The sequence below is a fragment of the Anas platyrhynchos genome, chromosome 4 (genome assembly GCF_047663525.1).
Source record: "Anas platyrhynchos isolate ZD024472 breed Pekin duck chromosome 4, IASCAAS_PekinDuck_T2T, whole genome shotgun sequence".
In the NCBI taxonomy this organism is placed as follows: Eukaryota; Metazoa; Chordata; class Aves; order Anseriformes; family Anatidae; genus Anas; species Anas platyrhynchos.
This window is the reverse complement of record NC_092590.1, coordinates 69,257,187-69,272,153: the sequence shown is the minus strand read 5'-3', so window position 1 is coordinate 69,272,153 and position 14,967 is coordinate 69,257,187. Positions and strand designations below refer to the sequence as shown.

Genomic DNA, 14,967 nt, shown 5'->3' with positions numbered 1-14,967 from the left:
TGACTTTTGAATTTCTGGCCATTATCTGCATTGCAGCATTTCACCCTGGGCTGCAGCTAAGTACAAACTTTCCTTTTTTCCCCTTGCATTGTGAATTTCGCAGATCAGCACAGAGAACAAGGATTACAGCTAATATATGGCAGTTAAGACAAACTGCAATATTTCAGGATGCCAATTCCCCAGCAGCAGATGATGATGATGATGTTACTTAAATACAGGTCTTTTGTAACTTTCTAGACAAATGTTAAGGTGATACTGCTAGTGTTGTTAAGGTTCCGATGCTGACTCCCTTGAAAAGTTGGTTTCAATTGAGGACACTCCCAGCCCTCCCCTGTATGTTTTAAATTTCAAAATTTGCGCTACTTTCTAGGATTTTTAGCTACTCACTAGTCAGTAGATATTGTACAGCTCAGAACAAATGAATTCATATAGAAAATGTTTAATAGTGACAAATATTTAAATATTGAATAAATGCTGGTGAAGACTGTCACTTTACACAGAATCACAGAATCACAGAATTTCTAGGTTGGAAGAGACCTCAAGATCATCGAGTCCAACCTCTAACCTAACACTAACAGTCCCCACTAAACCATATCCCTAAGCTCTACATCTAAACGTCTTTTGAAGACTTCCAGGGATGGTGACTCCACCACCTCCCTGGGCAGCCCGTTCCAGTGCCTCACAACCCTTTCAGTAAAGAAATTCTTCCTAACATCTAACCTAAAACTCCCCTGGCGTAACTTTAGCCCATTCCCCCTCGTCCTGTCACCAGGCACATGGGAGAACAGGCCAACCCCCACCTCTCTACAGCCTCCTTTAATGTACTTATACATAGCAATAAGGTCACCCCTGAGCCTCCTCTTCTCTAGGCTGAACAAGCCCAGCTCCTTCAGCCGCTCCTCATAGGACTTGCTCTCCAGGCCCCTCACCAGCTTCGTCGCCCTTCTTTGGACCCGCTCAAGCACCTCGATGTCCTTCTTGTAGCGAGGGGCCCAAAACTGAACACAGTACTCGAGGTGCGGCCTCACCAGAGCCGAGTACAGGGGGACGATCACCTCCCTAGCCCTGCTGGTCACAGTGTTTCTGATACAAGCCAGGATGCCGTTGGGAGAGCTTCAACCCAGAGATGTGCTCAAAGAAATGGATACTTCAAGTCAAAGATCAATTTCTGATGATTTTCAACTGCTTTTCACTATATGAGTAACCACTTTCCCTTAAGAGGTCAGGGACAATTTTAACATATGCTAGAAATCTAAAAAGCCGGCTGTTCTCCTAGTGGGCATGTCAGCAATGAATACTAGATTGAGGAAATCAAAGTGAAATAGGAAAGGTGGCAAAAAATTTCACAGAAGATTAACACTGAATCCCAACTGGGGAACCTGAGAGAGGAAAACCGTTGCTGTTCGTCTGACCTGGAATAAATATTACAAGGCTGCCACCATATGGCAGCCAGCCTTTTTATTTCTACAGATTTCATCAGAAAATGTGAATTCTGATGAGGTTTGTTTCTTCTCTCCTGGAATCAGTGGTAAAAATAGCTGAACCTTCACACTTTAAATAGTAAAATCCTGACTTTTCCTAAACTGTGCCTTGTGAAATCATGTTTGGCCTCACAAAAAATGGGTAAATCTTTACCAATCAAACTGGTAACATATATTTTAAAGCTAATGAAGTAACTGTATAAATCATATTATACATATGCATATATACATGCGTATCAATATGTAAACATATGTTTTATTGTATATTTAATACATACATAACTGTATACATATGTATAAACTCAATAAATCTGTTTGTTACTTGTTAGAAGAAAATATTCCTACAGTTCCACATATGAAAATTATATCATATACCTACCCTACAAAACAATCTTACCTTCTCATCAGGTGTAGGGGAGAACTCTTTTTCTTCCAGGGGGTGCCTTGAATAGTCATAAGGGTAGGTAACAACCAGCTCACCCCCATGGAGGCTGGCAGAGAGCACAAAGGGGATAGACCTCAACCACTTCATGACTGCCTTAGTCTCAGGTGCTACCTGAAATCCAGGAAAAAAAAAAAAAAAAAAAAAAAAAAAGTGTGACTGAACATTCAGCTCTGAAGGAAGTTGGTCCTGAGCAGGATGAAGCCCAGTGGAGAAGGTAGTATATCAGGAAGGGGAAAGATGTGACTCTTCAGCTCTTCCATCCCAAAAGTTAATGGGGGAAGAGCAGCAGTGTGCTCCAGAAAACAGATGAGACATTCTGCTCCTACCTCCCCAATAACCAGAGGTGATCACTGGAAAAGCAGAGAAAAGACATAGAAATTTTGATGGGAGAATAACTTTTTTATTACAGAGACATTTTCAGCAGTTCAAAATGATGACAGAATTATGTTAGACCTGAAAAATCCTGGTAGTGTACCATTATTTGCAAGCCAGACCCCTTTTCTAATTTTGTTTCTGAATCAGCAGGATTGACATTGGATGGATAAAATAGGGTATGGAGATTTGCAATGCTCAGCACTTGTTGGAAAAACATTGTCTCATTTAACATCCTTTGGTCCAGGTTTATCAGCAAATAAATGAAAACTAATGTATATCAAGCACAGCAACAATTGCACTTTACTCGCAGAGAACTGCTGCAAATAGGTCACAAAATTTGTGGGAACGGGACCCCGGGGGCACTGGGGCTCCCACCTGCCCATCCTGCCTGCTTCCTAGGTGGGGTTTCCCGGACCTGCTCCGGAGTCAGATCATTCTTAGGGGTAACAGTGTCATCTGGTGGCCAGCCCCTGCAAGCCCGCAGGCCAGTGCCTTTGGAGGAGGTGAAGCTCTTTTCTTTGCCACTTGGGAAGATAGCAGGGAAAAAGCACGCTGCCAATCCAGACTCTGCTTTGCACAAGTGCCGACAGGCAAGTTTGAATAAGTAAATAAATAAACGAGCAAGGTTTGTTATGGTGGATTTACTCCAGCATTTCTATAGGGCTGCTAGCAATGCACATCACCCTTTACTTTTATTCAAGATTTCATTAGGAAATCTGTCAGGCAGCATCCTGGCATGGCTAATAACTAGAGTCGGTGAAGCAAGTGCCTCTAAAGTTTGTGCCATATACTCCAAACAACAACAGGCCTGGAAAAGTAAGCAAACAAAACCTAAAGAGCTAAAGATTAGGGCTACAACAGCAGCAATTTCTGTTTTCTTTGTATCAGTCCCTCTTCTGCTCCACAGGCAGATCACAGCTTTGGGAATGCAATGGGTAACACACAAACTTAGGAGAAGAGCAGAAACACCACTGTGAAGCAATGGTTCACTGAAGACGTATTACAGCTCCCCGTATGAGTCCAAAAGCAAAGGATCTCAGGGACAAGTCATATCTAAATGCAGTTTTACATATATCAGTATAATTATAGCCATGGTAGGAAATCACACCTTTCTATAGCCATTTACTTTATTCAGCCATTTGTAACTTCATGTTCATCTGCATGTGATTTGAGTGCATTAGCTGTGCTATTTGACAAGGCTATACTTTGTATTGGAAGTAGGAACTTGTATAAGAACTTGAGGTACAGTGATCAAGGTGAATCATTAAGAAATGAGTAGCTCATGGTCAGCATATGTACACAAGCCAGGTTATACCACTTGTTCTCAGGCAAATCAGACCAGATCCATTTTATCTATCAACCTCACGGCAGCCTCTGAATCTGTGTCACAACCCTTTCAACCTCGGTACTATAAAGAGGCAACTTAAACTTGAGATGAGCTGTAACCACCAACTGAAGAACACGGAGAATTGGGTTGGGTTCATAACAACTACATTCTTCATTTCAGAACCCTAAAACTAATTCATTTTGTATAATTGTGAAGATTAGACAGTGTTTCCAGGAAGGGCATAACCTGAAAAAACATTTTGAAAAGTCAGATAAAAGGCATTCCAACAGAAAACGGTAATCCTCTGCACTTTTTGAAGTCCTGCACACCTGCTGGAACAATCAGATGTGGGAGAAGGACACAGCCCACCAGGCTTCATGACAATGAACTTGACAGTGTCTCAGAAATGCTACTTGCTGATCTAAGTATTGCACAGTGCCTTGAGATAGTCCAATAATGATCTTTATCATGAAGGAATATAGGACTGAACATGCCACTCCCACCTGAACCCTGAAAGCACTGTGCTCATCCTTTGAGTTCATCTCTTCTGAAGAACAGAAGATCCCAGCTGGCTTGTAAGGGGTTGCAAGCAGCACTCACTGCCTTCCCTGTGGGTTCTGCATGGGGGCTTGTGGGGTGGCTGAGAGCTGGCTCTGTGCCCATGTTCTCCCAGCCCCACAACACCAGGGATCTCACAGAGGCTGCTGCCCCAAAATCTCAGTGGCTCCCTGCACCACCTGCAGCAGCCTGGCCAGAGAGGTCATGCTTGAAGCCAGAAACAGACCTGCTTTCAGTACTGTCAGATCTCAGTAAGATTTTTTATGCTGTTTCTGCAATTCATTGGGTAAGGGTGAAATAAAAAGTTTGACTCAAAGAGTTCCAACATTCAGTCCCTCCCCCTGATTAGCCAACTTGCTTGCTAGGTACCTGCGTAAGCTGCAAGACACTGCTGTGTCACAAAGCAAACGTCTTGTTGAAGCAAATGTTGTGGAAAAACAGTAATCTCAATGCCACTATTTTTATCCTAATAGCATTTCAGTGACTTTTTGTACCATGATTAAAGCTTTGAAATGTGCACATCCTTTTTTATCTTGGTTCAGATCCATCAGATGATGTCAGATACTATCTGTGTCACTCTGGCCTTTGACAATTTATAAACTTTTATTTTACTGTGGTTTCTGTGTTTGTTTTTCTTTCTCTCTCTCTCTCTCTTTTTTTTTTTTTTTTTTTCACCAGGGTTCTTGCTTCTCAGTCAGAGGAGATCAGTCTTAAGGTATTCATCTCACAAGAACAATTTGGAACACAATTAGAATTAGAAAATAGCTAAATTATTTGGGCACGAGTACAGTGAATGGTCACTACCCTTTTTAAACCTGAATCTCACTTATGCCAATTATGGTGCAATTAGTTACTGTCTCCATGACTTTCAAAGATTTATTTTCTCCCTTTTATAAACAACCAGACTCAGTTTTCTAAACACTATTCCAGCCTCCACTGGCACAAACCTCCAAATCCCAAGTCAAACCAATTTAACTGAACTCATCTCAAATGAAACCTGAAGTCTCTCAGTCTTAACTCTCAGACCACTTATTACAATAATTCATAATAGCAGGGAACAAAAAGCACTGTACAGCAAGGATTATGGGGAGGTCAGACCTCTCCTGACTTTATGGGATTGGCTGGGACCTCACTCTCCATTTTCTGATCTTTATGCAATGCCCTGCAATACACAGATAATTACTTTAATAAGGCAGGTAATAAACATTATTAAGTAAATGAAAGCTGAGAGCCTGGTGTTGAAATGCACAATCTAATGCTTTTGTATGCACAAAGCCAACTTGTGTAAGAGACATGGGTTTGTCTGCCTGAAACTGAAGCTACTTAAGTGAGAGCTTCTTACATTTGTCATCCAACATGGTCCTGAACACCTCCAGGGTTGGGGCATCCACATCCTCTCTGGGCAGTCTGTGTCAGTGCCTCACCAACCTCTGAGTGAAGAACTCAGGGTAAAGAAGAGAGAGGTCAGAGCTATAAAATCCAGAGAGTTATGGGGACTCTGGACTGCACAAAATGGGACAAGCTCACAGCTTGCACTGGGTACTGGCACAAAGAGGGGTAAAGGAAACTGTTATCTCTTCTTGGTAGTTCTTGGGCCTTCAACCCTGCAACGCTGGTTGCAGTGAGAAAGCCTATGTCTGGAGGGAGATCTCCATCCCTTCCTTCATACCTCAAAGTCTGCTGCCCAGCCACTACATCCAAACTTAAAGGGCAAAAGCAGACTTCTTGGACACCTCTATGGAAAAGCAAATGCATTTTCAATTAATTTTTCAGGTGTGCTAGGCACGTCTGTATCCTGTCTGCACATACCTCAGGGGAGACTACAGCCCATGAAAGAGCTCCCAGGAGACTGGCACTCTCATTACTGAATCTGCAAAGGGTCATTCAAAGAAGGGACTTAGTCTGGTAAGATGTTACAGACACAGTTTAACTCATCATCTATAACTTTATGCACAGGCATAAAGGTAGTACTTGATGGCTGAGCCACACAAATATTGACAAGAACTGAAGTTAGTGGCAGCAGGTTCATAGAACTGTAGAATCACAGAATCCTTAAGGTTGGAAAAGACCTCCAAGATCATCTGCTTCAACCATCCCCCTACCACCAATGTAATATGGGGTTTAGAACAGCCCTTATATGAGATCACCTGCAGCACACTAGAAAGTTGCAGTATGGTCTCTCAAATCTGCTAGTACTGAATACAGCTACTGAAATAGTTTTTCCCTATAGGAACCCTGGACATTATGCAACGTAAAGCTTAGTGATGGTAAGAATGAGGTCCTGCAGTGCTGCCTCCATCCTGCTCCCTGAGATTGGAGGTGGCAATGACTCTTCCTTCCAAAACCATTGCGACCCATCTAGATTTTTCCATTGCCCTAGCTGTTTATTGTCATTTGAAACCACTGTTTTTGTGGAAATCTCATGCCACATGACTTCCCATGAAGCCTTTTTATGGTTTCCAAGGCAGAAATCACTGTTGCATCAAACCTGTGCAGAACTTAATGGAATGAGATCCAAGTCCCCAAAAAAGGCCTTTCAACATAGTGCTGAAATCATTAACATTGAATCATTACACACTTCTGATCTCTCCTGTTATTGTTCTTAATTTAAAATAGCAGAATCCAAATTATCAACAAATTTTCCCAGTGATTTGTGACACTTGCCTCTTTGGCCAGATGTATACCATTTTTTTTCATGTCAATTCCTAGTCTGTCCAGTTTAGTCCTACATATAAAATTTTATTACCAGAGAATAACTTCAGACAGAAAAATCTCAAGATCTTAATTTCTGAACTGTTCTGTAATAAACGTGATTTATAAAATTTGTAATTCATACCTTACCCCACCAATAGGATTGTGGAATGGGGATGTGGTCGAGGCGTGCTCCACGAATTCCGGCTCTTCTGTAAGCCTCTGATGTCAGATCAGGGAAATTTCTGTTCAGGTCCAAGTTCTGAGCTGTCTGTCGGCCAATGACCCATCCATTGTAACCAGCTCCCTAATTTGGAATACAGAAACAAGTTCAGTATAACTTCTCATCTCAAAATATCACTTTGTGGAAAAAGGGAGTGTTTAAAATGTCATTTTATAATCAGCAAGTATTAAAAGACATAAGAGACAAGTCAGAAATGTCTATACAATTAAAAAATAAACAAACAAACAGCAACAACAACAGGGAAAAAGAGAAAAACGCAAAACATACTTATTACTCATTTTTATTTCCATGATTACACTTACTAGCATACAGGAATCATTTCACTCACCAGTGATTTGACTCATGAGAGGAACACAGCGGTTTCTTACTCAACTCAGAGCAGCATGCAGAGTGGGTTAGAAGAGAAGAAAAATAAAAATAATAATAATAATAATAAAAAAAATTACAGCTCTCACTCCAAGAAAAGATCAGGCAGAATGTAAAACCCCAAATATCATTCTAATAGAGCTCACTGCACAAGAAGCTCAGAAAAAGGTCCTATTTTCATGTTAATGATGTTAATGATAGAAGTGAGGTGAAAAGAATGGCAGGTATATAATAAAAGTGCTGCTTTTGTATGTCTCCTTCAGACACCAGCTGATCTCTGAAAACTTGCCATCCTTATGAAAGCTAGATAGTACAGAAAATATTCCCATTTTATTACACCTGCTTTTCTACAAGAGGAATAATATCTATTCCACAGTATTAAATTACATTTCCTTGCAAATTAATTTAAAAGTCATTAAAGTGAGTCAGTGGGCATTCTGTTCTAGAGCTGATAGCAGAGAGTGCTAAATGTGTGAAAAAGTAGCAGTCATTCCCACGTCAATGCATGCAGGGAGCAGGAATGACAAACATAGCTCTGGTTGATTTCTAGGTCTGTTCACGTTGTCTTCAGAGAGCAACCTACTGCCAAAGCAGCCTGGGAGCCTAGCTGCCTCCCATACATGACACTTCACTCCCAGTTTGTCTTTTCCAAAGGGTAATTTTAGAAACAGGAAACACTGAACTTTTTCTTTATAAAAAGTCTTTTACCTCTTCTGCAGCCAGTTCATATCCATCTGGATTGAGTGAAGGCAGGAGATGAATTCTGGTGTTATTAATCAAGGTCTGAATGCGAGGATTCCCAAGAAGATATTCTGAACATAGATACTGTGCAAGGTATATCAGCAGCTCTTTCCCCACGACTTCATTTCCATGCATATTGCCAATGTACTTAAATTCTGGCTTGACTGTGGAATATAAAGTACTGAGATGCTTTAATTTGATTATGCCTGGATGGTTTCCAAAAGCAGAGTAACACAGACAGATTACTGATGAAAGTTTTATTTACACTAATTTAATGCATACGCTGCTGTAAACAGTACAACACCAGTTCAGCAACAATTTGAACAGCTTTCTGGATGTGCGAAAAAATAAAAAAAAAAAAAAATCCATATCTTCAGAATCCCAAACCTTAAGTGGTAATCATTGCTCTAAGCTTTTGCTGGACTCATTGTTAATTGCGAGGAGAAAATGCTGCAAACAGAAATGTCAAGCTGGTTGGGAAGGAACAAAATACACCCCTGGCACTCTCACTTACCTTGGGCAGCTTCAGTGCCTTGTATTGTCACACATCCTAGAAATGACCTGCAGATCTGTAATATATTATCCATGTGTTTGGAACAGAAATTAGGTCGTGCATAAAAAAGTGGCTTTTAGGCTAAATAGACTTGGAATAAGACTATTAGAAACATAGCCTCATGATTCCCTGCAGTTATTCTCTCAGTTTCCATCCTTCCTTAGAGACTAATGGAAAGTGGAAAATAAATGCCCTTTGGAGACACCCTTTCTTGTCTAGCCCTTCATCTTCATCTCTGATTCTGGCCACCCTCCCACACTAGACCCAGGAGGGGAGCTGGCACAAAGCTATTATGCCAGCTAACTCAGTCTTGCAAAATCTCAGCTGTCCTGAGCAGCATGAAGCAATAGATTTAGAAGGAAATGTTAGGTAATGTGTTAAACTACCATCTTTTATCATGCCATATCACAGTTTTAATTTAAAAGCCTGGTTCACAGGCTTTGTGTTATCATGGCAAATGGAGTATCAACTAGAAAAGACACCTGAAACTTCTATTCTTTACACAAGAGAGGAAGGACAATGGGCCAGGAGGTAGGAGTTTAGATCTTTGGTCTGTTAAAGACATCTGGGATCTTGGTCAGAATATATCTATACTATGTAAGTCAGCATGGGAGAGAGTAAAGAGAGCTAACACCAGGCTCAGTTGCCCTCTCTGCCTCCCCAGTGGCATAGTGTACAGAGGATACAAAAGCTTTACCTCAGGTAATAAGCCTGAAATATATTAAGTCAGATGTACTTCCATTCTGCTACACTGCTGAGGCTACTTTGATACTGGAGCTAGTTTGATGAGAAGGAACCAGAGGCTATTGCCATATAGCAGTGGCCGCAGTAGTCTACCCAGATTTAATTGGATTCTGTATTTGAGCTGGGATCTGTTAACTGGAAAATAACATCTAATACCCCCTAAGAAAAAGATCTACATTTTTGAAAGATTATATATGTTTTAAGATCTGATCTCTGCTGTCTCAGTGATGAATCTACAAAATCAGAGAATGAGAATGAGATTATTCCTCTCTATACTGACAGGTATAACACTGACCAGAAGCTCTGTCCAGAGGATTGTTTTCTGTGCTGAATTGCCTTTTCCTTTATGCATGTATGTATGTATATATTTATTTATTTTTATTTAAACATTCTATTGTACCTGAGGCTTTCTTGCAAGTTCTAAGGTTTTTTTTTGGTTTTTTTTTTTTGTTTTTTTTTTAGTATGTGAAGGGTTACATTTAGACTAGAAACAGACATGAGTTTCAGAAGTATGTAGGGTTTGATGGAATGATGGAATGACCAAAAGGTGACTGGGGAAGTGGTAAATGATGGAGAGGGCAGGTCAGCAGCCAAAAGATCTCCAAGCTTCTTCATAAGCTGCGCACAAATAAATAATAGTCACACCACTGCACCCACATATATGATCACATATCTGTGGGTGATCAAGGAATGTCAACCCTGGTCATAAAGTTAGTTTATAAAGTTAGGACATTGCAACTGTGCAGTAATTGCTGCAATGACTCATCAGCCATCACTGTAATTCAGGAACACAATGGATGACAAATATTTTTGAGTCAACCTTTTTTACAGTTTAAGTGATATCCTGTTCAAAGAACCTGTTTTCACTCAGTGTGATAATCTCCTGCATTTCCCTCAAGCAATGCAATCAACATTGATATAACTCACGTAGTTCATGATGTCCAGGCTTGGTTGAAAACTCAATCACAAAAAGGTCCTTTCCTTCAAAACTGCGACCTATGCTGTAAGTTGTTGCAATGTGGGAGCATCTAGAAGCAGTCTTCTTCAATGTGCTCACCATTTGGGCATATGAATGGTGTTTAAACTGAATAAATGTTGCTGGCAAGTCTGAAGGCAAATCTTCTTCAATTTCTACTTCTCCTGAAAAGAGAAATTGTAAATCAGTGTTTAAAAACAAAGGATTTTATGAATGCCTATACTTTTCCACAAAATGTCTTTTTCAGTAGTAGAATTTTAGAAAATACATCTGCAGTCAAAATCTTAAATCTATGTAGTTCATCCTACGCTGTTTATTTTGGCATAATTTGCTGGCTGGCAAAAGAAAAACAAAAAAACAAAACAAAACAAAAAAACAAAAAAAAAAAACATACTAATGCATATGTACACTGACACATATTTTGCACAATCTCTGGTTATAATTTGTTCTTTGGCATGCTTAGCACATTTTAGTGACAAATGTACAGATTTTTTCCTTTGAATCTGGTGGATCAAATTCATTTCTGATGTGATTCAAAATGTCTTGAGTTATTTGGATCTTCTTCATCTAAACAAAAATCTGTACAATCACCAATGAGATAATTTTAATGAGCTTGTCAAGTAGTCATGAATTTATGAGTGCATTAAAGGTTCAGTTTTTAAACAAAGTATTTCAAATATATAGACAGCTGTCAAAACTGCTGTCACAGAGGGCAGGATTTATCTAAATGCAAAGCAGCAGTCCAGACATCTACTGCTGATCTGTCAATCTTTGTATATGAGAGAGAAATTGATGGTTCTTGAGCACAATTTATTTAATTGTTTAAAATAAGTGGCACAAAATGAATCACAACTTACAGGTGTTTATAAAGATGACAGCCTCAGAGGTTTTGTGCTGTAGACATGTCAACCTCAGTGAGATGATGTAAGATGTGTCAGCAGAGCTTCCCTGCTTCCTTACCTCGCAGCTTTGCCAGTGGGTCAAAACATCCTTCCTCTTCCCCAGCAAAAAAGCGATCACAGTCTAAGAAGTAGGGCCAAGCCATGTCTATTGCATCAAAAGCCGGGAGGCAATTTTTTTTCAGGTTTTCACAGACATGCCTGCAGGGCTTTATAACTTTGTCCTTTTCGCACTGTGGGGCCAGCACCGAGCACCCCAGGAGCCTCAGATCTGGATTGCATTCTCCCTGCAGCAAGTTGTGCAGAACACTTATGAGAATGTACTCAGAGCTGTACTCAATCACTTCTCGAGACTTCTGATCCAGGAAATTAGGATACATCGTTTGAGTATAGGCAACATCAGTACAAGAACTTAAAGAGATGTCCACGCATTTTGCTATGAAAAAGAGGTAAACATATGAAAAATGACTTGCTTCAACAACACTAAATAGGTAAATGACAAAATAACAACATATTTAATAATCTTTTAAAGTCATTATTATTCACAGGTAGACTGGAGGCAGTTTGCAATTCACTCGAATTTGACGTTTAACACCACTTGTACAAAAAAATGATGGAAAATATGCTTAGTCTGGAGATTGATTGTGAACAATTTGATGCAAGTAGATGTCATTCAGAATTCAAATGGCATCTGATAATTTGCTGGGGCATCAGGGTTGTCTGATCAATAACCACAGCTCTTAAGATAAGATTTATTTGGATAATTCAATACCTAATCACCACTGAAAGGGCAAATCCTTGGCCAGAAAACACTGGAGTACCTGGCCCACATGGGATTTAATTTAACAAGTAGATTGGAAAACAGCAAAATTAACAAAGCCTGGTTTCCAAATGAAAGGTTGTCTTATATTCAATTAAATCTTATCATATTTAAATTAAGAGTACATAATGAGTTTATAAAATATTCAAAAATCCATATAAGAAAAAATCCCTTTTGGTGGTGTTAATTTTCTGGTGTCCAATAAGGTGAAAACTCAGATTTCTGGGGAAAAAAAAAAAAAAAAAAATGTATTTATGATATCAGTCTCTCCCCTGTTCTTACCTTTGAGTATGGATTCACTAATAACTTGTGAGATCACATAGACTTTTTCTTTAGTGGTGAAGGCATTAGTAAGATATCTCTCTTCTTTGCTTAGCCACATCAAATCTGTGAGTTGAAAATCTCTGAAACTTCAGCCCCTCTGTGAAGTTTGATTGACATTGCCCAAAGCATTCAAAAGTCATTCTGGGTATTGACTCAGACATGCAACCCCATAAATGTGTTTACATTTATATTCTCATAAATCTAATATACTTTAAGAAATCAGGTTAAGGGGTGTTAAGAAGCAAAAATGCTCTTAATATTTACAGCCAACTCAGAGGTAAAAAGGAAGTAATAGATGTCTGATAAAATTACTGGATATTACAGTAGTGGGCCTGTGTTTCAGCTTCCTTCTCTTGCTAATGTCTCTGGCTTGTAACAAATGATACCACTGTCATAACAGCTAAATCCTCCCCAGTGTGAGAGAGATCATTCTCTCTTGGAACTAGAACTACTATATCATCAACATCAGAAATCTTGTCAGAAAACAATGAAAAAAATACTTAAGGTTTTGAGATTTTCCAAGGAGAAAAAGAAAAGTTACATCATACCTTTCTGTACAGTTTGGCATTGACCTGCAAATAAAGAAAAAAAAAAAAAAAAAAAGCATTATGGGACAGCAGCATCCATGGTACCTTATGTTAGGAGTTGCCCAGTCTCACTGGGGCTGCTGCAACTTCACATACACACAGACATACACACAAACACATATATGATCCCCCAGTAGCTAGGCTCAGTCTACCCAGTAGCAGGCCCCTGGATCCACTGGTGAACCGGTTGGCTCAAGCATTGACACTCACACTGGTCTCACTGGTAGCTGGCTCAGACCTAGGGCCTCACTGCTAGCCAAGACCCAGGCTCCATGGTCTCCTCTCTAGCTAGCTTGGACCTCCAGGTCCCTCAGTTGCCAACTTTGAGATCCTCCAGTGTCCCCAGGATAACAGTTATTCACATACCTCTTGTTCTGTTGTCCTGCTAATCCAGCTGGATGTTTACTAGTAATTATACACACTGACATACACACAAAATACTCCCACACTCTGGTCCCTCCAATTGCTGCACATCCAGGCACAGGAGGCACTCTGACCTGTGGTCCCAGGCATGCTGCTGGCAAGAGGAGCCCCATTCACCCACAACCATGCAGAAAAGAGGACCCTCATCCAGGCAAAGACTTGGAAATGTGGTTTAATAAGAAGACAGGACATACTGCAGTGATCAGGCACAGAGCACAGTCACACAAGCTCACTGATCAGCTGGTCTTTGGCTCGATTTAAAAAAAGAAGGACTTGATAATATATATATAAAGTGTAGTTGTATAAGAAATGTGGCCTATGTTTGAAATAAGCATTGTGCTGTGCAACCCTGACATTTCTAGACATATTTAAAAACTATAAGTTATGTGCCTAGCAAATTTCACTCATGGAAATTCAGGAACATGGTTTAGTCCAAAAGACCACAGGAGTCCACTTGTACGTATCAAGATGCTTCACATATTTTTGCCTAAAAAATCCATTGGTCCCACATAATGTTGTGTGTGTAAATTTCTCGTAAAGAAATAAAGCCTCTGTTGGATGTGAGGGGACATGTTTCTTCCCCATACTACTTCATCCTCTCTCTAGCAACTGCATTTTATAATCCATTTAATAACATCTTGAAACTAATTATTTGCCTTTCCAACTACTCTCACAGGAAAGCTTTTCCAAAAGCTCACTCATCTAATAGCTAGAAATTGCCTTTTAATTTCCTGCCTAAAAGTATTCATGGCCAGTTCAGATCCATGTGTTGTTGTGCCAGCATTGTCCTTCAGCCTAAATAGCTCTCTGCAATCCCTGGTGCATGCTGTCTCCACGTGTTCATGGAGAGCAGTTAGATCCCTTTAGCCTTCTGTTTACTAGGTCACATAAACCAAGCTCTTCTGACTTTAAGGAACTTGATTTGATGACCCAGGAGAGTCTTTTTTTGCTCATGTAGCCAACAATTCTATATTACCCTTCTCTGATTCTGGCAACAAAAGAAAATACTGTTACTAAAGTTGCTTTCATCAGTGCCTCATAGGAGCTAAGCCATTATGTTTAAGCTTTTTAAACATTGAAGGGCCTTGTGATGTATTGGGGAATCTAGCTATGTTGCTCTTTCTTCTAACTCTCACTGAGAGTACAGGCATCTAGCTCTTTGCTCAGTGAATTGAACATTTGTCCTCATAAGACATTTTTTATTTAAAAAAAAAATATTTTCTTTTTTTCCTACTACAGAAAGTTTAAACTTCTCCTCCCAGCATATTTGTTTAAATGTAATAATCTGCATTATGTGTTGCTAATCTGCTGATCATTCTTTAGCCAAAATAGAATCATTATAATGAGAATAAAATTAAAACTTGGAATTTTATCTTGGAGACAGACATTTAATTGGAAATGAGTCTAGTTCTA

The 14,967-nt window shown here is 39.7% G+C and overlaps 1 protein-coding gene across 1 annotated transcript in view; it reads right to left on the bottom strand.

Moving 5' to 3' along the window:
* The window catches only part of CPZ (carboxypeptidase Z), a 32,727-nt gene that overhangs the window by 8,455 nt on the left and 9,305 nt on the right, over positions 1-14,967 (bottom strand). Inside the window, exons 2-7 of the mRNA XM_005016191.6 lie at positions 13,093-13,116; positions 11,462-11,836; positions 10,453-10,665; positions 8,196-8,392; positions 7,023-7,184; positions 1,879-2,037 (exon numbers count right to left, since the gene is read on the bottom strand). Of these exons, the coding sequence (XP_005016248.1) occupies positions 1,879-2,037; positions 7,023-7,184; positions 8,196-8,392; positions 10,453-10,665; positions 11,462-11,836; positions 13,093-13,116 (1,130 nt within the window). The remainder of the gene's footprint in view (positions 1-1,878; positions 2,038-7,022; positions 7,185-8,195; positions 8,393-10,452; positions 10,666-11,461; positions 11,837-13,092; positions 13,117-14,967) is intronic.